The sequence below is a fragment of the Thalassophryne amazonica genome, chromosome 2, assembly GCF_902500255.1.
Source record: "Thalassophryne amazonica chromosome 2, fThaAma1.1, whole genome shotgun sequence".
Lineage (NCBI taxonomy): Eukaryota > Metazoa > Chordata > Actinopteri > Batrachoidiformes > Batrachoididae > Thalassophryne > Thalassophryne amazonica.
The window spans coordinates 70,367,998-70,395,266 of NC_047104.1; the positions used below are offsets into that span (position 1 = coordinate 70,367,998).

Sequence of the window (27,269 nt, forward strand, 5' to 3'; positions counted from 1 at the left end):
AATCCCACGGCTCGTCCTTCGCCACCAGGTGCTCCTTAAGGACCAGAGACAGTCCGTTTATGAAGGCGGCGCGGAGCGCAACAGCATTCCAGCCGGCTCGCGCTGCCGCGATGCGGAAGTCAACTGCATACTTAGCCGCGCTCCGGCACCCCTGTCTTATCGACAGCAGCACGCTTGAAGCGGTCTCGCCTCTATGAGGGTGGTCGAACACCTGTCTGAACTCCCTCACAAACCCATTATATGTCGTTAGGAGCCGTGAATTCTGCTCCCAGAGCGCCGTAGCCCAGGCGCATGCCTCTCCTCGAAGCAAATTTATTACGTAAGCCACCCGGCTGGCGTCTGACTCGTACATGACGGGACGCTGTGAAAAGACGAGCGAGCACTGCATTAAGAAGTCCGCGCACGTCTCGACACAGCCTCCGTACAGCTCCGGAGGGCTTATGTAAGCTTCAGGGGATGGTGGGGGGGGTCGTTGAACGACCAGCGGAATGTCTGTTTCAGGCCTCCGGTCAGCAGGAGGTGGTGCTGCAGCAGCGCCCTGAGCACGCGCTTCCACCTGGGCGGTGAGAGCCTCCATCCTCCGATTGAGAATAACATTCTGCTCAGTGACTAAGTCCAACCGAGCAGTGAAAGCGGTTAAGATTTGCTGCAGCTCACCTAACTCGCCTCCTGCTGACGCCTGTTCACCTCTCTCTTCCATTGGCTGTTCAAGCGATGGTTGACGTCCCTCGGGATCCATGACGCTGGCCGAGAAATCCTGTTGTGAAAGTGTAGTGACACGGACCCACAACAGGGGGCGGTAATGAACGGACAATGGATTAAGCCAAAAAGTAACAATTTAATGTTGTGAATTGCACAAAGGAATACAGACAATTGCAGTTGAGGAGTACAGTCAATCATACACAAGGTGACGTGTGGGCAGGCTCGAGGATAGAAGACGTCTGTCCAGAGAAGAGCCGGATCCCACACGGCTTCCACCGCCAACGGATCTGAAGAACACCGGAGCCGCCAAGTCCTGGTCCCAGGTGGCCACCGTCTCCAGCTGTCAGACCTGGTACTGCTGGCAGAAACAGAAACAGTTAATGGTGGGTGCGTGGATACACACCCAGTAATCTCTCCGTACTCAGTTCCACCGGGAGGGAGAACCTCCACCTCCAGAAACAGAGTCACCTATGCAGCTCCTGTCAGTCACTTCCCTGGAAGGAGTGAGAGGCGAAGACGTCGTACTCACACTTTCCGCCAATCCAGCTTCAGACTGTAGCCCGCAGGAACACGGCTGCACACAGAACAATATTTTAATCTAAATAATCGCAGAGAAGGTTACCTGAGTGGTAGCTGATTTCTCGTGGGGAGGTGGAGTTGCAGTCCGGCCTTTATGGTGGTGGTGATGTGGATGAGTGACAGCTGGTGCTGATGACGAGTGATAGCTGTCACTCCCGGTTGCTATGACGCCCTCTCCTGCTTGAAGCCCGCACTTCAAGCAGGGCGCCATCTGGTGGTGGTTGGCCAGCAGTACCTCCTCTTCAGCAGCCCACACAACAGGATGGGAATGAGAGGAACAGTAGTAGCCAGTAAACCAGTATTGAGCAGTATTTCTGATATTTATATTGTGTATTTATATTTCTATTTTCAAGGTGTTTTTCTTTTTTACTTTCATTTTTGATGCTCTGTGTGCTTCTTACCCTGTGTGCTGCAATACAATGCTGCTGGAACCTCAATTTCCCTGAGAAAGTCTTCCCAAGAGATCAATAAAGTTCTATCTAATCTAATCTAATCTAATTTAATGTAGTCTAATGAGCACATCAAAGAACTCCCACTGTACGTCCTCAGAGAGAGAGAAAAACAGAGATCAGGAAAGAGAGGAGGAGAGAGAGAGAGAGAGAGCGAGAGAGAGAGAACGCTCAAAATAAAAATTGATTCAAAACGACACAAGGCTGTGAGCTCTGCTCTTGTAGACTTGTGCTCCCCAATACAAATAAAAAATACATTAAATGCATAAGTCCAGAAAGCTCAAACAGGAGTCCTGATGCAACTGTGGCCAGGCTGACAGCAGCTTGGCCACTTCCAGAAGTGTTGTTCCTCTGTGATCATCCTCGCTATTGTGAAGTGCTCCCCCACACCTTGTGTGTGTGGCTCAACCCCTCGCTCCCCTTTGCCTCCCCTCCCACAGTTCTCTAATAAATCTCTCATGTTAGGAGTTGCAGCGAGTACAATCAGCGGGTCCCACGCCACCAGCGATGCCTCTGGGAGCATACTGGGAAGAGCCTTGTCACCTTGCCAACTTTGAAAAATTCAGAATCCAGGCGCAACCATGGTGACACCCTGCGAGTGAAGTGAGGGAAGAGCGCCACCCAGCAAACATCGCACAAAATCAAGTGATTTCCCCTCGCAATTGCCGTTCGCAGGTTGCCGCAGCCCAGTCAGATAGGACCCTAGCCAGGACCTACTCTGCCTGGCTTCTGAGAACTGACAGGCTCTAGAATACACAGAGCTGACTAGCTGCATACATTAAATTTGCCAAGTTTCTCAAATGCATACCAGTCCCAAACAAGTTTAAAGATGGTTTGTGTGCACATTTTTGAGAGACTTATGGTTCTTGACTTTATCCGTTCATGGTTACTGAAATGTACGTTTGAATTCTTGAGAAATTAAAAGGCTGCACAGTGCTTTGGGAAATTTTCTAAATTTTGTAAACCTCACCCTGTGCCGTATGCACTAAAAGATGCAATAGTAGCACAGTTAAGTAAAATGGGAACCAAAGGGGTTATTACACCTGTTAGCTATAGTGAGTGGGCTGCACTCACAGTGAACATACCAAAAATGGATAATTCTGTCAGGATATGTGGAGATTACAAAGTTTCCATAAATTCTTGGTTGAAGGTAGATCAGTACCCCATTCCAAAACCACAAGACTTGTTCACAAATTTGGCAGGAGGCGACAGATTTACAAAATTAGATTTGTCACAAGCTTATCAACAGTACAAACAGTACTTGACAATTAACACACACAAAGACCTGTATAAAGTTAACAGACTGCCTTAGGGAGTTGCCAGTGCACATGCCATCTTCCAGAAACTGATGGATCAAGTTCTACAGGGGTTACATGGTTATTGTTATATGGCTGGGGGGGCCTGGCTGCCGGTTTGTTTCTGTCTTTTGGTTTTCCTCCCAGGTGGCGTGCATTTGGGACTGAGTGGCTGTGTTGCTGAGGCTGTCAGGACCTCACCCTGATCACCTGCGACTCGTCAGGACTCACAGCTGTGGTGCATCTGGATGGATTGGAACATGTTGGCATTTAAGACTGGAGTGCACAGTGTGTATTTGCCAGAGACTCGACCTTGTGACCAGACGGGTGAGATCGTCGTCTCGGGAGCCATCTCATCAGCAGCGGATGCTGAGAACGTCCAGGTTTGATGCACAGTCTGTGAAAGAGGAGGGGGTGAGGTTTCACGCTCGTCAGCACACTTCCTGAGGTACGTTAGATTTTGTGACTAACAGTTATACAGTCAGTAAATGTGGTGTCCCTCACACCTTATTGTATTGAGCTGTTTGTTAGTCATGTATCAGCTTCCACTGCGGTGGAGTTTTGTGAACTGGATGTTCCATGCCTGCAGGTTGGGAAGCTGATCAGTAATCAAGCCAGGAAGTGTTTGCTGTTTGTACACCTTTAAGTGTTCTGTGTGTAGAGTGTGGACTCACATAATGGTTCCTTCTTTCACAGACTCGGTTGTTGCGGCCACCTGGGGGGTGTCGGCGGGGTCCTTGGGTCCGAAACAGCTTCTGGCTCCGGACCGTTAGCGCTGCTGGGAGCGCACCACGCCAGGCCGCACCTTTTTGTTATTATCACTGTTATGTATTAAATTCAGTTAGCCTTTGAACCGTGCTCTGCTTATTTCATACTGGGTCCTTCAAACGCTGGTCGGTTCTCCGAGCTGCGTCCGACACATAACAGTTATATGTTATTTAGATGGCACTGATTGATCACTGGACGGAACAGAAAAGAACACATGAAAAACTTGGAAGAAGTTCTAAAAAGGCTGCAAACTCATAATCTGCGAGTAAACAAAGATAAATACGCTTTTTTTCAAGACAGTGTGTCATATTTAGGACACATGATTGATGCAGTGAGAATTCATCCCATGCAAGAGAAATGTGAGGCGACTGCAAAAAAACGCGAGCTCAAGTAATGTGACTGAGTTAAGATCAATTCTTTCTCTGTTGAGCTACTATGCAAAGTTCATACCAAAATTGTCAACATTGATCACACCAATGACTGGATTTCTACACAAAGATGTCAAGTGGGAGTGGACAGAATCATGTAAAAAGGTTTTTGAGGAAGCAAAAAAGCTGATTTCAAACAAGGTGCTAGTACACTTTAACCCAGCTCTGAAACTATTATTGGAATGTGATGCTTCACCAGTAGGTGTCAAGGCAGTGATTTCTCAACAAATGCCAGATGGAAGTGAAAAACTAATTGCTTCTGCTTCTAGAATGCTCACAAAAGCAAAGAAGAACTACTCACAAATTGAAAAAGAAGCTTTAGGCTTAGTTTTTGGAGTAATGAAATTTAATGAGTATTTGTTTGGACATAAGTTTACTTTGATCACTGATCACAAGCCATTGTTAAAAATCTTAGGTCCAGAGACAGGAGTACCGCCATTAGCAGCAGCTCAGATGCAGAGATGGTCCTTGATTTTAGCTCCATACTCCTACAAAATCAAGCACAAACCGTCAGAACAACATGGGAATGCAGATGCGTTATCCAGACTGCCAATAGCAGATAAAGATTTTCCAAGGTCAAACCCAGGTTTTCGAGTCTCTTACCTTGACAGTTTGCCTATAACCACTCAGCAGATTGCCCGTGAAACCAATAGAGATTCCACACTGGCAAAGGTGAAACAATATGTTCTCTCAGGTTGGCCAAAACATCTGTCAGATGAGGCTTTTCAGCCGCAATGTGAGACAAAAATTTGATTTGACTGTGGAAGATGATTGCCTACTTTGGGGATTCAGAGTAGTAACTCCAGAAAGTCTGCAACACAGGTTACTTTCAGAGCTAAATGAGAGCCACTGGGGCATGGTAAAAATGAAGTCTTTGGCTAGAAGCTTAATGTGGTGGCCTTCATTAGATCAGGATATTGAAACAGAAAGTAAACCATTGCGACATCTGCAAACATCAGTGTAGTGTTCCTGCGACAACACCAATACACACATGGAAGTGGGCATCAGGTCCATGGGAAAGAACATACCTTGATTTTGCAGAGTCCAAAAACAAATGTTTCTTGCAGTGATGGATATGTACGCCCGATGGCCTGACATCATACATAATCAATCAATCAATCAATCAATTTTTTTTTATATAGCGCCAAATCACAACAAACAGTTGCCCCAAGGCGCTTTATATTGTAAGGCAAGGCCATACAATAATTATGTAAAACCCCAACGGTCAAAACGACCCCCTGTGAGCAAGCACTTGGCTACAGTGGGAAGGAAAAACTGCCTTTTAACAGGAAGAAACCTCCAGCAGAACCAGGCTCAGGGAGGGGCAGTCTTCTGCTGGGACTGGTTGGGGCTGAGGGAGAGAACCAGGAAAAAGACATGCTGTGGAGGGGAGCAGAGATCAATCACTAATGATTAAATGCAGAGTGGTGCATACAGAGCAAAAAGAGAAAGAAACAGTGCATCATGGGAACCCCCCAGCAGTCTACGTCTATAGCAGCATAACTAAGGGAAGGTTCAGGGTCACCTGATCCAGCCCTAACTATAAGCTTTAGCAAAAAGGAAAGTTTTAAGCCTAATCTTAAAAGTAGAGAGGGTGTCTGTCTCCCTGATCTGAATTGGGAGCTGGTTCCACAGGAGAGGAGCCTGAAAGCTGAAGGCTCTGCCTCCCATTCTACTCTTACAAACCCTAGGAACTACAAGTAAGCCTGCAGTCTGAGAGCGAAGCGCTCTATTGGGGTGATATGGTACTACGAGGTCCCTAAGATAAGATGGGACCTGATTATTCAAAACCTTATAAGTAAGAAGAAGAATTTTAAATTCTATTCTAGAATTAACAGGAAGCCAATGAAGAGAGGCCAATATGGGTGAGATATGCTCTCTCCTTCTAGTCCCCGTTAGTACTCTAGCTGCAGCACTTTGAATTAACTGAAGGCTTTTTAGGGAACTTTTAGGACAACCTGATAATAATGAATTACAATAGTCCAGCCTAGAGGAAATAAATGCATGAATTAGTTTTTCAGCATCACTCTGAGACAAGACCTTTCTAATTTTAGAGATATTGCGTAAATGCAAAAAAGCAGTCCTACATATTTGTTTAATATGCGCTTTGAATGACATATCCTGATCAAAAATGACTCCAAGATTTCTCACAGTATTACTAGAGGTCAGGGTAATGCCATCCAGAGTAAGGATCTGGTTAGACACCATGTTTCTAAGATTTGTGGGGCCAAGTACAATAACTTCAGTTTTATCTGAGTTTAAAAGCAGGAAATTAGAGGTCATCCATGTCTTTATGTCTGTAAGACAATCCTGCAGTTTAGCTAATTGGTGTGTGTCCTCTGGCTTCATGGATAGATAAAGCTGGGTATCATCTGCGTAACAATGAAAATTTAAGCAATGCCGTCTAATAATACTGCCTAAGGGAAGCATGTATAAAGTGAATAAAATTGGTACAGATACATAAGCAAACTACTACCACGTATAAATCAAACTTTTAAGGAACTTGTTTTTTGCTTATGGGTTGCCTAAAGAGGAGGTAACTGATAACTGACCTCAATTCACTGCAAGTGAATTTGAGACATTTCTGAAGTTGATTGTTATGAAGCATATCAAAACCCCATCGTACCACCACCCTCAAATAGTTTGGTAGAAAGGCTGGTGCAAAATTTTAAAATGTCCTTACCCAAAAGCAGAGTACTTGGTAGTATGTCGTTGCAACATTACATTGCAAATTTCTTGTTTGGTTACCGAAATATACCACATGTGACAACTGGGAAGACACCAGCAGAACTCTTTTTGAAAAGAGATGTTTGCACCAGGTTGTCTTTGCTAAAACCAAATTCCTCTCAGACTATCCAGGATCGACATGTACAGAAACAGTCCGATACAAAGTGTAAACTCAGGTTTTCTGTGGTACAAGCAGTCCTGGTTTGAAACTACAGGGGAGGGGGAAAATGGGTGAATGGTGAAATTACCTAAGTTTTAGGTCCGGTTACGTGCCTGGTGTCGTTAAATGGAAATTGCATAAAATGACGTGAATCAATTATTTTTAATCATGTTAATTGATTTTTTTTTATTGTCATTGTTTTGTCATCTGTTGGGCTTTGAGGCTGTAATAAACTTGAATTGAATTGAAAGAAAAGAGAAATCATGTGAATCCTGATGATGTAAATGATGATGATAATCATCATCATCATCATCATCATTGTGTTTTTGATTTTGACATTGAAAGGAATGATGCAGGAAATGAGTCAAAGGACAGTGAAAGTGAACTGATACCCATCGGTCCTCCAAATCATCAGAATGATATATGAGGTTTTGGTGAAAATGGACCAAGCTGTGGACACTCCTGGGGGTACACAGTGTGTGAAACGTCCAAGAAGAAATGTGTGTCCACCACAATGCTTGGATTTGTGAAAAAAAGTCATTAATAATTGTGTAAAACACTGCACATGTAATGGATGTAAAAGAAAAGAAAACAAGTGCAGTTAATATCTACAGGGGAGGACTGTAGTATCTGGAACATTCTGTGACTGCAGTAACATGGGTTTCCTGCAGGGGCGCTAGGCACAATACATAAAATTGTGGCTGCTTCAGCCACAATCGCAGAAGTAGAGGGCAAGCAGTAAGACAAGATGGTTGTTTATTTGATAAGTGAAATGTGTAATAGTTCCAATGCTGCTACATTGTTTCTTCAAGGCTTACGAACCTAAACTGAGCGGTACACAACATGTACAACAGTTGGCTACTGTCTGTTCTCAGAGAAAAAAAGACACAGACGGCATGAGGCAGCAGTGGTTTGTGTGGAATCAGACAATGGACAACGTTGGACTGTGGCCCCATGTTTAATCTGATGTTGCCTGAATGAGTTCACTGACCTGTCCAGCTGTGTCACAGAGCTGTAGTTTGACTGGTGTCCCGTCCACTGATACCACTGCTAAACACATAACCACAACAGTCATAAACATGGTCACACCAGCTGTTTGACTACAAAGTTAATATGAATAGGAAAATAACAGATTAACCCTATAACAACAGAAAGTACTATTAAAACATATAATCACTGTTATCATCTTAAAAGAGGAAGAGTGTTTTTTAAAGTAACTGAGGATATTCAGATGCTTCTGTTCATGATATACTTAAATAAATATCAAGCTCAAAAGATATTTATGGCAGCCAGAACATGCATGAAGGGGTGTAGCCAAGAATTCTTTAAAAAGGAGAGGTGCTGACCAGATTTTGACTCTGTGCACACACTCGGTTATTTTTTTTAATGCTTTTTTGTTGTTGTTGTTGTTGTTAAAGTAGTTTCTTTCCAGTTCCCATAAGAAGAAAAAATATCTATATACTATCTGTTGTTCTTATGGCAGTTCGTTATTCTGAAGCATTTTAAACTTATGAGTCAGTTCGAAGTTCAAGACTGAAAATCTTGCGGCATAATATAAAATTTCTGATTTTTATAATGCTCTGACACAGAGGTAGACACAGCTAACTGAGAACTTAACTTTGGCCACTAATCCACTAACTGAAATGTTAACCATGATAACGCTAAACCAATAAACCACTTAAACATTTAACTTAAGCTACTAACTGCTACTGTATATTTTTTTAGTGCAGCAGATAAATGAAACAATCTTTCAAATGGTGACACAAGCACCAAACTCAGCACAAGTACTCCTTAGACATTACTCTTGAAAAGCGCACAGGCCACTTGAATTTTCAGTACACTACCAGGCAGGGGTCAATGAAGAACTACACGGGATCAAAATTTAAATATGCTCCAGTCATACTGAAAAGTATACTACATTATTTGTCTGATAAGAAATATTCCACAAATATATAGATTGGAATATCTATGACTGAATGTTATGGAGTTATAGGATAAAAACTTCAAAAAAGGGGTCAATTTCAGTTTGTACAGGGGTCAAAAGTTAAAGTTGCTCCTTTTGGTAAAAAATGATGCAAATTATTGGTTAATAGGATTAATAAATAGATTAGTTTTGACCGTGTTGAGCGTTTGATGTCCAAAGTAAAGGTCAAACAATTTTGACATGCATTGGATTCTATGACATATGTTACCCTGTAACAGGATAACTAAGCGTGACACATGGTGCAAACCGTTCCTTTTTAAAACCCTATTCATTCAACCAGTGATGTAACTGGTGGACATCATTGTTACCAGGTACATTTTTCTAAACCCTGTGAACTGTAGGGTAACCAGTTGCTTTGCTGCTGGTGATCCACTCAGTTAACAGGACATGGGAAATGCTCCTGAAGTAAGCAGCACAGTGAGTCACACTGTGGAGCAGCACACTTAATGGGCCTCATGTATCAACGTTGCATACGGTGATATTTGAGCGTATATGGGGTGTACGCCAAAACGGCTGCGCTACTTGGCATTTATCAATGTGGTCGCTGGCGTACGCTGCGCTGAAAATATACACCAGGTCGAGAGGTGGTGTAAATTATACACCAAAATGAACCAGTGCTGGAATCCACATAAAAATGAAGATGATCAACATGATAAACAGTGCCATTATACAAATCAATGCATATGTTACATAAATAACACTTTCCTGATTATACTACATAATAATCAATACAAATCCCGCCTTTGCGGGATTGTTATGGAGCACGATCCGTGGCCACAGTGCTGACAGGAAGGAAAGCGCTGCACACCTTTTTCTCCAGACTTCAAGCCTGGAGCCAGAGCAGCGCTGAGCTTAACTTCATGTGGTGTGATCGTTTTAGACAATGAAATTGATAATAACAACTGTAGTTTCGTCATTCCCTTAATTCGCCCGTGCCGCAACCAGGTTTTGTCGTCTCCATTCGGTTGTCACAATAAAATAAATACAGAAATACATTTAAAAAATAAAGAAATCTGACAGATTAGGCGTGTCTTATTAATTGAGTGAGCAAATATCCACATGTCAAGAATTATTGACATGTGAAAAGAGAATACAGTGGTCCCTCGCTATAACGCCGTTCACCTGTCGTCGTCTCGGAGTCTCGCGGAGTATTTAGTCCAATTTTGCATGCCTTTTTTTTTACAGTGTTCTGTGTTTTGCGTATCTGTTTATAAGAATCTTGTTGCCCAGAAGAGAAAAGAGCGCCAACAACTACTCATAACTGTTTGTCACTCGGAAACAGACACCTGCAGCCAGCTGTGAGTGGAAAAAGGTGCAGCGCCAGGACACAGAGGCCCAGTCTGTGAAATACTGGTGAGTCACTATTAATAATTTCTTATGTGTCCGACCCCGTTCGTTAATCGTTCAAATTAATTCGTTAGTTCTAAATGCCATCATAATTATTTATAGGAAAACATTCTATTTTTATTTCTCAAACAAATGTTTGGGCCTGAAAACAGTTTGGTATTATTTTCCTACTAAGGTTTGAACTTTGAGAGTGTTTACACACAAGAGAAAAGTGAGAAAATGTTCATGCCTGATTAAGAAAGTGTATAAACTGTGTAGTGAGGGGTTTTACAGCTTTGAAACATCTATAATAATTGTAAAAAATAATGCTGACTACGTCGCGGTTTCGCGTATTACAGGCTATTTTTTAGAACGTAACTCCAGCGATTAATGAGGGACCACTGTAACACTTTATTGATTATACTACAAAACAATTAATACGACGGCCGCTTTTGACGCTCTATTGGCACGCGTCGTGATTGGTGGAGTTCTTTTTCATTGCCGTCTTTCTGGCTTCCATGTCGTAAAATGAGGGTGTGTCTGAAGCAGAGTCTGAATATTTATGGGCGTGTTTATTATAATTACGATCGTTTCCACCCGCCACATTTATCAAGATCACGTCAGGCATACGCCGGAAATGGGCAGGTGCGCACTGCTTGATACATGTCACGGCGACTTTGGTGTATTTCAAGTTTACGCCATAAATTTATGCCACAAGTGCGCAACATTGATACATGAGGCCCAATGTGTGTGTATGAGTTTTTGCGGCACTGAATTATAATCCATCTTGACAGGAGTTTACAGAATTTTTTTAAAAATTATTATTAATTAATGTATTTTTTTTTTTTTTTTTTTTGCCCTTTTGTTCATTTTGACATATTTTGTCATGGGTGGCTTTAATTTACTACTCACTATAAACAATCATATTAGGTGCAGGAAATGTGGTATACGAGGTCTATTAGAAAAGTATCCGACCTTATTATTTTTTTCAAAAACCATATGGATTTGAATCACGTGTGATTACATCAGACATGCTTGAACCCTCGTGGGCATGCGAGAGTTTTTTCACGCCTGTCGGTTACGTCATTCGCCTGTGGGCAGTCTTTGAGTGAGGAGTCGTCCACCCGCTCGTCGATTTTTTTCATTGTTTAGGAATGGCTCAGAGACTGTTGCTTTGTTTGATAAAAAATTTTTCAAAACTGTAAGGCACAACTGAGTGGACACCATTCAATAAATTCAGCTGGTTTTCGGTAAAAATTTTAACGGCTGATGAGAGATTTTGGTCTGGTAGTGTCGCTTTAAGGACGGTCCACGGCGCCAGACGGCGATCTGCGCTTCGAGGCGGCAGCGTCTCGCCGTTTCAAGTTGAAAACTTCCACATTTCAGGCTCTGTTGACGCAGTAAGTCGTCAGAGAACAGAGAACTTTCAGAAGAAGTCGGCATGAGGAGTTTATTCGGACATTCCATTGTTAACGGTCATTTTGTAATGAAAGAACGTGCGGGCAGAGTCGCATGTCGGGCTGGACCCGACCGCGGGGGGTCGCGGCAGGAAAAACACCTCCGTTGGAAATCTTAACGGGCAAGTTGGAACATGCCCAAGCTGTTAAACAATTTCTCAGTTACTCACTTGTTGAAAGCCATTAAAAGCCGCCTGAATTCTACAAATGGTTTTCAACACGGAGGTGTTTTTCCTGTCGCGGCGCACACAGATTTGCCGAGTCGTCACGGAAACGACTCGGCGAATTTGCGCGTACGTCTTTCATTAAAAAAATGTCCTTAAACAGTGGAATGTCCGCATAAATTCCTCATGCCGGCCTCTTCTGAATCTTCTCTGTTCTCTCACGATGTCCTGGGTGAATTAAGCCTTAAATTAGGATGTTTTCAGCTCGAAACAGGCCGACGACAGCGCCTGGAAGCGCTGCAGGACGTCCCGCTCCGTGGGAAGTCCTTACACCGACAGAAACACCCCATAATCTTTCATCAGCCGTTAAACGTTTCACAGAAAACCAGCTTAATTTCTCGAATAGTGTCCACTGGGATATTCCTCACAGGTCCAGAAAAAATTTTGATAAAGCAACGCGCGCCGTCTCGAGCAGCGTGTGAAACAAAGGAATTCAGCCGAGAGGGCGGGACCACATCTCACTCAAGGCCTGCCCACAGGGAAATGACGTCACCGACACGCGTGAAAAAACTCACGCATGCGCACGAGGGTTCAAGCATGATTGGTGTAATCGCATGTCATTCAAATCCATATAGTTAAAAAAAAAAATAAAAGGGTCGGTTTATTATCTAAGAGACCTCGTATATCTTGGCAGTGAACAGAAACTTCTTTGTGAGTTCATGAGGAATCATCTGCCTGAAAAACCAGTACAACACCAGCACTGGCGTACACCCAAGTGGTGATTGTAGTCAGCACCATACCATATTGTTAACTGGGCCATATTTTACGATACACACAACATAAACTACAAAATATAAAAAAAAAACTATTATTAACCATATAAGCACAACAATAACGAAAAGGATTAGAAGAAGGTTGAGAAGAAAATCAACGAGGTTGGAAGTCGTTTGCTATGGATTCTGTGATTTGCAATGCATTATGGGATGAGTAGATCCTTCACACTAAAAAGTAATTATTTTCAGTGTTGTACCTCTGTCTTTCCCCCCTTTTCCTTTATTTTATTTTTTTATTCAAATCTATGAATAAATAAATTATGTCTATAATTCATCTCATCTTGGTTCACAGCTTAATACACTTTATATAAGGATTTTTTTTTTTTTTAAATCTCAATGGAAAAAAACAAATGGGATTTTTTGCACCCTACAGATCATCCCCCTGCTTTCACTGTGCATGTATCATTTCGGAACATCAACAGCATCAATTTCTATTTAATCCATGAGATGGCGGATGCAGCCTGTGAGATGTTGCCAGGCAGCCTCCTCCTTGCTTAGCGTTATTGCGCATTATTATCACTTTACCGAGGCGTTGCTAGGCCGGTATCGTAGATTTACATCGACGCTACCTGGCTATACCCACCCGCTGTGCGTAAACAAATGACATCATAGTGCGCAGCCCAAGAACTGTCCGCAGAGGGGAAAAAAAAACTGTCCGCAGAGGAAAAGATAAAAAGGCGAGAAGTGTGTGTTGGTCCCAATATGGATATTCCAGATGATTTTCTCATGGATAGTACGACAATGAACAGCAGCCAAAGCAGCCAGCTAGATGAGGACGCACTGGCGGATTTGGAGAGCAGCACGCACCAGCCAACACGACAAAAGTTAAAGTGAGCCAACTTTTTATGTACGTGTTACGTGTTGTGTATCTCAGTAAGCAGTAGTTGGCACAGTTCCGATAATCCAATAACAGATAATTATCAAAGATAATGTTTTCATTATCTGATTATCTTATTAGATAAATTTAAAAAGCATTATAGGACTAATTATCTTCTGATAACGTTTAGACAGATAACATAGTAAACAAAGCTGTACAGCAACAAACATTTTTAAAATTTAAAATCATTAAGCACCTACCTGTTAAAAGTTTCCTAACAGATAGTTCTACCCCCTGTAAACAGAAGAGAGCTGCTTCTGTGAGAAACTGCTCTATCCTCTGCAGGCAAAGGAGAACCAGGCAGAAGAGAAAGAAAGAAAGACAAATCATTTCCTTTAACACCATACTGATATGCTGGCAATATCACCCAAGTCATCCAGAGGCATACATTTTTATCTTATGGTTCAAATTTTAACCAAACTAATTTCAGACAAGTTATTTAAAATTACTGTCACATCTGAAGTTTTATAAAGTGAAAATATCAGATATATGTTTTAGTTTTAAAGTAATGCGCTAATTTTTAAGGTTTTAGTGAGCACATGCTGTGCCCAGCAGTGCATTATGTGTAGGCTAGGGTAATCTCAGTACGTTCACTACAGGACAAATGCATTTCAGACACTCTGTTCAGGCTCCACGGACAACAGCATTAAACTCTAGTGCCTAAAAGTCTCGTGAATATATTCTCTGGGTTTATAGACGTTGTTGCGTTTGTTAAATTCCACGCATCTTAAATGTAGCAGGCACGGATTATCTGGAATTTTGTTTTGGCAAGTTTTCACGGTCTCTACTGCCATCCACTGGCCAGTAGTGTTCATGGCAGTTTATGGCAGTATTCGTCCTGAAGCTGGGCAGACACTGTATGATATTTTTAATCACTGTACTCAGTTTCAGTTCAAACTGTACCACAGAACTGCATGGTGTAAAAATTCAGAGCGCCCGATTTATGTTCTCACACACATTGTACGTTCAAAAACCAGAGGTCTGACTTGTGTTTCCAGAAGCAAAACATAAGCTTTTTTTCCAAACTTAATTTACAAAAACTCTCAATGGGAGACATCAAAGTTTAAAAACAAAACAAAAAAACAAAACAAAAAACATTACAAGACAGGTCTGCAATGTTTGCACATGCACAGTGCAAGCGGTTGGATGCTTGTAGCTCTTCAGCAGCAGGATACCCTCACGATGGCCGACCAGAATAATATCAAACAAGTTTGATTTTCGTCTGACCATACGATTGGCGATCAGGAGGTGGTCGTGAGATGTTAAACGCAGCTTGTTACTCCATGTACACTACACAATGCAGGACGTGCAATTAACCTGAAACTTGGTCCAAAAAATTCTCGCACGAATGAAAAATCATCTGAAAAAGGGCCAAAACTCACACAGTGTAAAGCCAACATTTATGTGTCAAGACAATATTGAGTGCACGTTTTACAATATAATAAAACCTGCGCACAACATCATAAAACGTGCGCACGGCACAATATAATAACATGAGCGCACATTCCCTCCACATGCAAAACATTTTGCGATGACACTTCCAGGGCTCCGTAAAAATGCCTGTTTTTACAAATAAAAAAATTGAATATTTTACAAAAGCACATTTATCTGTAAACACCAACACACGACACATGTCACATTAACATGTTGGTTTACATAATGAATGACTGAACCAATCAGTGTTTAGCAGAGGCACATTTTACCCAGAATCCTTTGCAATCTGTCTGTGTTTGTTACAAAACCTCAGAATTAGTGCATTATTCATCATTAAAATATATATGTTATATTTTAACTTTGTACAAATGACAGAATTGACATTAATGGAGTCATTCTATCGGTATTAATGTTATTTCTACATCAAAACCATAAGTCAGCACTCCTTTATTTTCCAAGACCTCCGCCTGACCGGAGCGTTGCAATTGGATAGAGAGCTGGGTTTTGGCTGCTGGCTGTGCTGGAAGCTGTGTAGTAAACAAGAGCTTCCAGCAGGGAGCAGGATGTTCAAAGACAGAAGTGTGGGCTCGTTGTTTGGGTCTGTTGTCGCTTTTGATGCTACCAGAAGCGATCGTGGTGTTAAAACTCAAATTCAGTTTATTAGTAGTTGCAAATGTACCAGAGACAATACTGGAAGTTAACGGTTATCTGTAACTTCTGATACATTTCTGGGTGGTTTATCATTTTATCTTTATCAAAGATAACTTTTTAGTTATCTGATTATCTGTTATCAAAGTCAATTTTTTGGTTATCTGTGCCCACCACTGTCAGTGAGTGATAATAATGCAAATAGCATGCTGTTGTCGTGCGGTATGCATTTTCTGAGTCCCTCTGTCCATGCCGTCACCTGTAATGACAGATATTATCTGTCATTTTGTGCGACTGATCATGAACGCCGCCGGGCCTCTGAAAATGCATACCACCCTCCAAAAGCATGTTATTGTATTATCATCAAGCATGAGATTAAATAGAAATCGATGATGTGCTGACTTAAGCTTAGGTTAAAGTGATCTGAAAATGCTGTTTTGTGCAGCGTTCAGGTGCAGTAACAAGCTGACAAAGTACTGTGGATTGAGCTTTCATAAGTGTGTATTACTGTATATGTAATATTAATGATGTGGGGAAATGACTAAAATTGCTGAATAAAGGTTAGAAAATATTTTTTTGTGTTGACCTGTATTCTGTAAAGTAGTGACTTCAGTTTTACTGCCTGAATGCTTTGTCATGATAAATATTGCACCATTTGTTTAGAAAGTCAATTAGAAGTCTCACTTTCGTAAGACTCAATTTATCCCTTTTTAATTAGCCTCGGGTTTTTTCTTCACATCAGGTTCCATCTTGAGGTATAATCTGTAAGAGAAAATTCAAAGAATGGAAATGCTTTTTCTCTGAGTTTGGTGGGTGACAGGACAGTCACTTTGACTATCAGGCTGGATCAGGAATTGTTGGACACAAATGCACGGCTCAAACAAACAGCTCTGGCTTTTACTCCGGTGGATAGCAGAAGTCGGTACACAAGTAGGCAGTCCAGAAAAAGCAGCAGTACAAAAATCATCAGGCCTGAGACGTGGTCGCTGCAACAGGCAGGAGAATAGGAACACGCTATGAGGCAGGCAGGACAAAGGAACCCAGGTACAGAGCCGGAAAGTGGTACAAGGCACAACAATCTGACAAAGGAGAAACACATCCAGTGAACTTATATAACCCCAGGTGATGAGCAGTAAATCATGAACAGGCTTGCATGGAAAGCACCAGAATAAGGGCGTGGCCAGAGAGAGGTAAACACCCACCACCAAGCACCAAGAGAGATAGGGACAGACAGACCCAAGCAGAAAAGCCCCACAAGAAAATGAACCCCGAGAAAACCAATGAAACAGAAAAAATAACAAACAGACTAGAAAAAATAAAAGCAGAAACAGAACCAAATTCAAACCCTGACAGACACGGTATATTCTACTAACATAAAGCCCCTTTCACACCGGGGCTGCTCCCAGTTGCTTCCTGTGGTGTCATGACGACGCAGGAATTTCTGCGTCAGGTGCGCGCAGCAGGGGGCAGAGAGGAGGTGAGAACGCAGCCTTTAGGTTCTCTACACAGAGAAGTCAAAGTGCACAGTTTGGCTGCAGACAGACTGTGCACTCTGACTTCTCTTCTACTTTATATTTGTTCTTGTGCAGAGCTGCAGGGCTGCGCTCTGAGTTCTAAATGTTTATCTTTCCTCCTTTTACTGTGAGATGTGCACGCGTGCATGCGCGAGCGAACCGTCTGTAAGCAAATGTGGAGATGTCTGGAGTTCTACTTGATGTTGACATGTCCTGTCTCTGGCAATCAGTCTGTGAGCAGGACTTATGTCCTTTTTTGTCCTTTTTTAACTGTGATAAGAGAGTTTGAGCACAGAACAAGGAACTAATGCCTGCAGCCAGACTTTTTTTTTCTTTTAATTGTTCACATGTGCACGCGTGAACAAACCGTCCATGAGTGGACTAGAGATGTCCGGACTTTTTACTGGATGTCTCCGGCAATCAGTCTGTGAGCAGGATTTATGGATTTTATTTAAACACATTTGTGAGAGAAGAAGCTGCTGCTGCCTCACAGTGCCTCTCTTCACCAGACAGCTCCACACAGAGAAGGAGCTGAGCTGCAATCAGCATTTTTTTTCTGTGGTCTTTTTTATTAAGCGTGTAGTTGTTACTGCATTAAGTACACGGTATAAAAACAATCCTGTGTGATTTATACTGCGGGAACAATGGAACACAGCGGGAATCATAAATTGGCATCAGGTAACATCGTCTTGTGAGGGTGTGGCTTCCAAGTCACGTCGAGTAAAGCCTCTTTGCCCCGACTTGCACTGGAACCACTTCCTTTCTGCGTCGAGCACAGGACGCCAAAAAAATTAAACAGGTTTAATTTTTCGGCGTCCGACTTGCTTCCTCCTTTGCGCCTCTCGTGTTGCTGTGGCACCGAGCTGCATTGTCTCAGCAATGAGTTGCTTCCATTCGACGTCGTCATAATGACACACGGCGCAACTGGGAGCACCCCCGGTGTGAAAGGGGCTTAAGAACATACAAGAATGAGATTAAATTCTCTATGATATACTCCATATTCCAGTGAGGTGTTTTCAGATTTCTTTCAACTTGGTCCAGAAATGATAGAATAATCTTACTTTCACCCTGGCTGGCGTGGCTGCTTCATTTTATTTATTTTATTTGAAATTTTTGCGGAGAAGTGCTCAGTAAAAGCGGCACCGCAAGTGAGTTAAGAGCAGTCTTTAATATTAATATCTTTAATATGATGTGAGTGTGCAAAGCTCTTACTTTCACCCCTGATTATTTCCCATCGTTAACTTAACTTCACAATGAAATTAATTAAGGATCAGACTAGTATCTAGTGTCTGGTGGCAGACATAGTGCATTTGACAAACTGATGTTATTATTCTCTATCTTGCTTCACAAGATCTGGACTGGTACTAACACATTCATGCAAGTCTATTATATAAATAGTCTGATCTTCTTCTATATTTGTTTTGACAAATAGTGGCTGTAGAAATGCGGGACTGAGTTTGAATAAAGGTAACAGTACAGAAACAGCACAGAAAATGCAGATTTATGGTGAAACTCTCTCTTGAAAACATTGATCATGTCCATTGATTTCTATTTACTGTATGTCTGGTTGTTAGACGCTAACCAAGATGGCAGCGCTCTGGCAACAGGCAGTGAATAAGCAGATCTGATTACACTGATTACAGACCTGCTGCAGGGTTACTTCCGTAACGACTCCGCTTTGAATCCTTTATTATTTATGTTAAAATGTGTTAGTTATGCCAAAAATGTTTAAAAATACACAGATGTTTACATTTTTTTTATTATGTTTAAAATATGACAAAAGATAAAAAATAGAAGAATAGAAAGTTCTTTAAAAACACATTTAAAATGTTTGAAAAGGGTGTAAAATGTGTGAAAGAATAAAGTTCTTTAAAAACATGTTTAAAATATTTAAAGGCTGTAAAATGTGTAAATGCATAGACAGTTCCTTAAAAATGCACAAATAGTTTTAAAATGTGTTTAAGATGTGTAAAAAAAAAATAAAAAGAACCACACAAAGATATTGAAAATGTGTGTATGTGTATATGTGTATCGGTTGGGGGGCACTGCTATTCATTTGTTCTCTGAGGGGGGGCTCACGCTCCCACACTTTAAAAACCCCAGCCTTTTATCATTCATTACTTGTTCCATACATGACCTAGTGTATTGACGTTTTGGGAAACACCTACAAAACTAATACAAAACTAACATAAATCCTACTTCAAAAGAAAGCTATAAGAATTATTAGCAAGAAACCATATCATGAGCCAACAAATCCATAGTTTGTCTGTTTGCATATTTTAAAATTTTTGGACTTGATTGATTATATCATAATACAAATTATGTTTAAAGTAAAACAAAAAACTTTTTCCACAACATATCCAAAACCTGTTTAAAATGAGACTTCAGATATAATTTGGCCAGGAACATTATTATTTCAGAAGTCAAAGATTTGAACTACTGTAAAAAGTCATTGTGCTTCTGTTAAAGGTGTTAATATTTGGAATAATTGCTCAGATAACATAAAATCACTCTGTAACTTGGTTGGCTTAAAAAAGGCTCTACAAAAATTATTTGATTACTTGCTATAGCTTGATGAATTAGGTTTATCAATTTTGTTTTGTTTTTGGTGCACTGCTATTTTTTTTGCCAGCTTGCACTCGGCCGAGACGGACGCACTTTTCTCTTCTCCCTCCCTCCTTATCTTTCCTGCTTCTGTGGCGTGTTGTCTGTGAGGCTGCAGCTTTGCTCTTCTGGAAAACGACAAAAATGGATCTGTTAAAGTGGTCTCTGAATGCAATTGACACTATTTTTTCTACAAGACATTCGGGGGCGGAGGACCCGACCTGTCCTGCCGGGACACATGTGATGGGTTACGTGATGGACTCGTGGAGGAGATGGCAGGTCATGTGCCTTTACATGCTTTCTGTGGAGGACGTCGAAGATGTGTACATATTCGGCTTGGTGGTGACAGTACAGAAACAGCATTAGTGAAGGTTACAAATGATCTTCTTATGGCCTCAGACAGTGGACTCATCTCTGTGCTTGTTCTGTTAGACCTCAGTGCTGCTTTTGATACTGTTGACCATAACATTTTTATTAGAGATTAGAGCATGCCATAGGTATTAAAGGCACTGCGCTGCGGTCGTTTGAATCATATTTATCTAATAGATTACAATTTGTTCATGTAAATGGGGAATCTTCTTCACAGACTAAGGTTAATTATGGAGTTCCACAAGGTTCTGTGCTAGGACCAATTTTATTCACTTTATACATGCTTCCCTTAGGCAGTGTTATTAGACAGCATTGCTTAAATTTTCATTGTTACGCAGATGATACCCAGCTTTATCTATCCATGAAGCCAGAGGACACACACCAATTAGCTAAACTGCAGGATTGTCTTACAGACATAAAGACATGGATGACCTCTAATTCCTGCTTTTAAACTCAGATAAAACTGAAGTTATTGTACTTGGCCCCACAAATCTTAGAAACATGGTGTCTAGCCAGATCCTTACTCTGGATGGCATTACCCTGACCTCTAGTAATACTGTGAGAAATCTTGGAGTCATTTTTGATCAGGATATGTCCTTCAATGCACATATTAAGCAAATATGTAGCACTGCTTTTTTGCATTTGCGCAATATCTCTAAAATTAGAAAGGTCTTGTCTCAGAGTGATGCTGAAAAACTAATTCATGCATTTATTTCCTCTAGGCTGGACTATTGTAATTCATTATTATCAGGTTGTCCTAAAAGTTTCCTGAAAAGCCTTCAGTTAATTCAAAATGCTGCAGCTAGAGTACTGACAGGGACTAGAAGGAGAGAGCATATCTCACCCATACTGGCCTCTCTTCATTGGCTTCCTGTTAATTCTAGAATAGAATTTAAAATTCTTCTTCTTACTTATAAGGTTTTGAATAATCAGGTCCCATCTTATCTTAGGGACCTCATAGTACCATATCACCCCAATAGAGCACTTCACTCTCAGACTGCAGGCTTACTTGTAGTTCCTAGGGTTTGTAAGAGTAGAATGGGAGGCAGAGCCTTCAGCTTTCAGGCTCCTCTCCTCTGGAACCAGCTCCCAATTCGGATCAGGGAGACAGACACCCTCTCTACTTTTAAGATTAGGCTTAAAACTTTCCTTTTTGCTAAAGCTTATAGTTAGGGCTGGATCAGGTGACCCTGAACCATCCCTTAGTTATGCTGCTATAGACTTAGACTGCTGGGGGGTTCCCATGATGCACTGAGTGTTTCTTTCTCTTTTTGCTCTGTATGCACCACTCTGCATTTAATCATTAATGATTGATCTCTGCTCCCCTCCACAGCATGTCTTTTCCTCGTTCTCTCCCTCAGCCCCAACCAGTCCCAGCAGAAGACTGCCCCTCCCTGAGCCTGGTTCTGCTGGAGGTTTCTTCCTGTTAAAAGGGAGTTTTTCCTTCCCACTGTCGCCAAGTGCTTGCTCACAGGGGGTCGTTTTGACAGTTGGGGTTTTTCTGTAATTATTGTATGGCTTTGCCTTGCAATATGAAGCGCCTTGGGGCAACTGTTTGTTGTGATTTGGCGCTATATAAATGAAATTGATTTGATTTGGTGACCGGCTTTCTGCTGTGTGGAGCGGGCACTGTGCTGGTTTACCGGAAAATCAAGAAAGTGGAAGCAGCTTTGATTGGTCCTTCCAGGCTGCCCTACATGATTGATTCGATTGGGAAGACAGTGGCTGCGCAGTCGGAAAACATCTCGAATAGAATCGCAGCCCTGGAAACCCGCTCTGACCGTCTGTGAAGACCACATTCTACATTCAGATGCATTGAGAGCCACTCTGTTCTCAGAACTGTGGAATCTTTCAGGCGTCTGCTAGTCTGGTTATTCATTTGGCTTCCCCAAACACAGCTGCACTTCAAGGTCGCTGTGATAAAACCTCCTCAGAAGATCAACACTTAAGCCTCGCTCCCTGGTCTTCCCCCCTCCGCTCAGCTTCTCCAGCTCTGACGTTGACTGTGCTCAGGACTGCTCAGGGCTGCCCCTCCCCCTCCAGGATTGTCGGACAAGGCCGTTGACGGCGCGAAACAGGCTGCCTCCGGAGTGTTCTGATAAACTGGACTTTTTCAAATCTCAGTTGTCGTCCTGTGTCCTTGTTTTTGTCTGTGTGATTATTGTTTTTCTGTGCTGATGAGGATTTTTTTCCTCATTGCTGCTGTGTAATGCAGCGGCTATGAGGGTTTTTTTTTCTCCTTTTCCCTCGTGTTTTGCTTTTCATATATATGTTTATGTACCGGGCCGGCCTATGTGTTGTGTGTTGTGTGTGTGTTGTTTGTTATGGGTCGGTGTTGGTTTGCTCAGCCCTGCTGTTGACCAAGGCAGGGATGTACATCTGGAGCTGGTCCCCGGGCGCCTAATGGCGACTTCTGCTCCTACTGGCAATTAGGATGGGTTAAATGCAGTAGACACATTTCATTGTGCAGGGAACATGTTCTTCTGTGCATATGACAATAAAATTCCTTTGAATCCTTGACTCCTTGAATTTGCATGTTTGTGTTTTTGAAATTTTAGCTCAGGGATTAATTTATACTTTGCATTAGTTATCATGGGTATATGTATAATTTAAATTTTTTGGTTAAGAGCCAATTTTTATAAGAATCAGGCAGTTTACATGGGGCTGTGATAGTGACCAACTCAGATTTAGCTCAAACTTTGGTAAATGTATGCACCCACCACCAAACAAACATACACCAGAAATTTGGACCAAATTCCATACGGTGACCTCCACCAGGGGTCATCAAAGTTCACACCCAGAATGGCCTTAAACTGAAATTTGGTGAACAGGAAAGATTTGGACAGCTCTTACATGAAATGAGTTCAATTCCACAAAGTAGTGTTGTGATTTAAGTATTATAGCAGGACAGTTATTCAAAATAATCACTAATCTGTGTTGGGGAATTGAACGCGTTGACTATAGGGGGCACTTCAAGTTGACGAATTTTCAGAAATGCTCATATTTGTGAAGGCTATTACTCAATATGCGTTTAATCCCCCAGCAAATTTTTATTGTATAAGAAAGGACAAGACTTACCCTCTTTAAAACAACAAAAAAAATCAGTGAGGGATTGTATGCGTTGGCCACCAGGCGGCGCCAAAGTGATCACATTTGTGTTTTTCATACAACTTTGGCGCCCCCTTGTGGCCAACGGTGTGGCTGGTTACATCACAGGATGTTGTCATAGAAAAAACATAAAAACCCTTTCACAATATACACATCCATATCCATAAATCTCATGCATACAATAATGTATACTAAATAGATATACGAGGTCTATTAGAAAAGTATCCGACCTTATTATTTTTTTCAAAAACCATATGGATTTGAATCATGTGTGATTGCGTCAGACATGTTGTGAAAGTGTAGTGACACGGACCCACAACAGGGGGCGGTAATGAGCGGACAATGGATTAAGCCAAAAAGTAACAATTTAATGTTGTGAATTGCACAACGGAATACAGACAATTGCAGTTGAGGAGTACAGTCAATCATACACAAGGTGATGTGTGGGCAGGCTCGAGGATAGAAGACGTCTGTCCAGAGAAGAGTCGGATCCCACACGGCTTCCACCGCCAACGGATCTGAAGAACACCGGAGCCGCCAAGTCCCGGGTCCCAGGTGGCCACCGTCTCCAGCAGTCAAACCTGGTACTGCTGGCAGAAACAGAAACAGTTAATGGTGGGTGTGTGGATACACACCCAGTAATCTCTCCGTACTCAGTTCCTCCGGGAGGGAGAACCTTCACCTCCAGAAACAGAAACACCCGTGCAGCTCCTGTCAGTCGTTTCTCTGGAAGGAGTGAGAGGCGAAGACGTCGCAACCCACACTGTACGCCATCCAGTAGAAGACCAGGGCGAACGCTGCACACAGAACAATATTCGATAAATCACAGCAGAGAAGGTTACCTGAGTGGTAGCTGATTTCTCGGCGGGGAGTGGAGTTGCAGTCCGGCTTTTATGGTGATGTGGATGATGATAGTAGATGAGTGACAGCTGGTGCTGTTGGATGAGTTGACAGCTGCACTCTCTGTTGCTCTGACGCCCCTCGTGCTTGAAGACCGCACTTCAAGCAGGGCGCCCTCTGGTGTGGTGGGCCAGCAGTACCTCCTCTTCAGCGGCCCACACGACAAGACAAGCTTGAACCCTCGTGCGCATGCGTGAGTTTTTCCACGCCTGTCGGTTGCGTCATTCGCCTGTGAGCAGGCTTTGAGTGAGGAGTGGTCCACCCCCTCGGCGGATTTTCATTTCAGGAAATGGTGGAATGATTTGGGCTTTTTTTTCCATCAGAATTTTTTCAGAAACTGTTAGAGACTGGCAGCTGGAAACCATTAGAAAATTTATCTGGCTTTCGGTGAAAATTTTACGGGCTTCACAGAGAATAAGGACTGTTACTACAGCTTTAAGGACGGCTTTAAGGACGCTCGGCGCGCCGTGCTCCGTGCTGCCATCGAGAGCCACAAACCACCGGATCATTTCTAAAAGGATGGCTCTGTGGATCCGAGACCATCGTGTGCACTTTCTCTGGTTATCACAAGAGCTGGACATCAGCCATTTTCCGGCAGATTTCACTTTTAACAAGAGATTTTGTCATGGAAAGCCGAGCGGAGGCTTCGCGCGTCACGACCGATTTGCTGATGGAGCGAGACAAAGGAACACCTCCGTTTTGGTCTCACAGGATGGCTTTGAGATGGCTTTCAGACAGCTGTCGGTGGTTTTTCCATCGAGTGATTATCCGAGAAATTGTGGATGTGCCTGGACATGCCAGAACATGTCCCGTGAGGCTTCATCACGGTGTTGCTTTGCGCCACGCGGCACCGCCGCGACGCGTGGAATTCCTCCGCACGTCTGTCTCAATGTGCCGAAAAAGTGCTGATGTCCACGTCTTTTCACAATTCCTGTGCTAGTCAGACGACGTCCCGGATAAAACACAGCGTCCAGTTTGGAAATGAACGGCACATTCCACTGTTACAGGAGTTTTTGTCATGGAAAGAGGAGCGGAGGCTTTTTTCTAATGGTTTCCAGCTGCCAGTCTCTAACAGTTTCTGAAAAAATTCTGATGGAAAAAAAGCCCAAATCATTCCGCCATTTCCTGACAATGAAAATCCGCCGAGGGGGTGGACCACTCCTCACTCAAAGCCTGCTCACAGGCGAATGACGCAACCGACAGGCGTGGAAAAACTCACGCATGCGTACGAGGGTTCAAGCTTGTCTGACGCAATCACACGTGATTCAAATCCATATAGTTTTTGAAAAAATAAAAAAGGTTGTTTTCTTTTCTAATAGACCTCGTATACCTATATACCACAGTGGAAAGTATTATATACATAAAAGACATGGATATATAAGACAGCTCAATATACATACACACACACACACACACATACATATATATATATATACATATATATATATATATATATATATATTAGGGCTGGGCAACGTTAACGCGTTATTGAGGTTCATTATCGCCGACAATTTTGTTCCTCCCTTAAGCGCTGCGTTTTTTTTTTTTTGTTTGTTTTTTAGCCTTTTATGACTGTTGCTCGTTGCCTTTTATTTTGAAAGCGTCAGTCTGGGGGCGGAGCTTATGCTGCTGCTTCCTGCTGATAGCTGACTTCACACAGAAAATGACACGAGGATCGAGAAAAGTACAGGCTATGCAATGCACCATAAAACAAAATGCAAAAAGACGCTGAACTTTTGAATGGACATTTTCGGTACAAAGTTCTACAGGATCAGGCCCGGATCCTCCCGGATTTTTTTTTACGCATCGTTCATCATCGGTAAAAAAAAAAAAAAAAAAAAATCTTGAATAATCTCGAATAGCCGAACGTGTCCCCGCGGTGAACACAGCTTTTCGGTGGTTTTCATGTCAACCTATAGTCCGTAAATGATACGTATTTTTCCGAGTTTCAGAGTCATACGGACGTACAAATAAAGTCGGATATTCAGGGTTTGGTCTGTAATAAACTATTTCTGCAGCGCGGCTCCACTTTGAAACCATGAACCATTGAAGCAATGCTTCGATCCAGTAGCTCGTTGGTTCTTTAAGTCGCTGCTCTTCAGAAACGGCAAGCCGCTTCTTAACCCCTCGCAAAGCCATTAAAATATCGTCAGTCACTTTTGTGTGGATTAAAGTCACTAACTGGGACTCTTGTCTTGTTGCTGTCAAGAAACGAGAATCGTCCTCCGTTCCGTTCACACAGCTCGAAACTCTGCACGGCTGAGACAGTGTCCGGTCGGAATTAATAACTTCAAAATGAATCGCCGCTTTAAATAAAATGACACCTCTTTCCAAATGTAATACAGACAAGAAACCACAATCGACTAAAACGTTTTTTTTTTCCTCCCAAAATGAAACGTGCTGTGTTTTCTTTTCAAATTACATCCTGAAGTGAAGCACAGCAGCTGTAAGCTCAGCTCAGATACCCTCAACAAAAATATAAACGCGGTGTGTGGGGTGGTGTTGAGGGGTAATTTTGGGTTTCAGCTTCTTTTTTTTTCTTCACCACTTTCATCCCTGAATATGTCAACTGTGAGTCAATTTTGTGTGGATTAACTGGGACTCCTGTCTTGTTGCGAGAAAGAAACAAGAATCGTCCTCTGTTCTGTTCACACAGTTCCAAATGCTGCGCGGCTCTCTGCCGAGTCAAGTTAGAACGATAGAGTCCAGTCGGAATTAATAACTTCAAAGCGAAACGCTGTTTAAATCAAATGACACCTCTTTCCAAACATTGTAATACAAACAAACTACAATCGATCAAAACGTTTTTCCTCCAAAATAAGATGTCCTGTGCTGATCGGCTGAGCTCAGCTCAGACGTACGGAGAGACATTCTTGCCAAAATGTCTGAAAGGAAATACTTTTGACAAAAGTACAGATTTTATTATTTTTATTTATGTCCAGA

General features: G+C 42.2%; 1 protein-coding gene across 2 annotated transcripts in view; it reads right to left on the reverse strand.

Annotated features, from left to right (window-relative positions):
- Positions 1 to 27,269, reverse strand: part of rhoua (ras homolog family member Ua) — a 61,072-nt gene that overhangs the window by 17,822 nt on the left and 15,981 nt on the right. The window contains exon 2 of one of the 2 annotated variants that reach the window (XM_034187539.1): positions 8,100 to 8,179. In XM_034187539.1, the coding sequence (XP_034043430.1) occupies positions 8,100 to 8,179 (80 nt within the window). The remainder of the gene's footprint in view (positions 1 to 8,099; positions 8,180 to 27,269) is intronic. The other variant, XM_034187546.1, reaches the window with a different exon arrangement.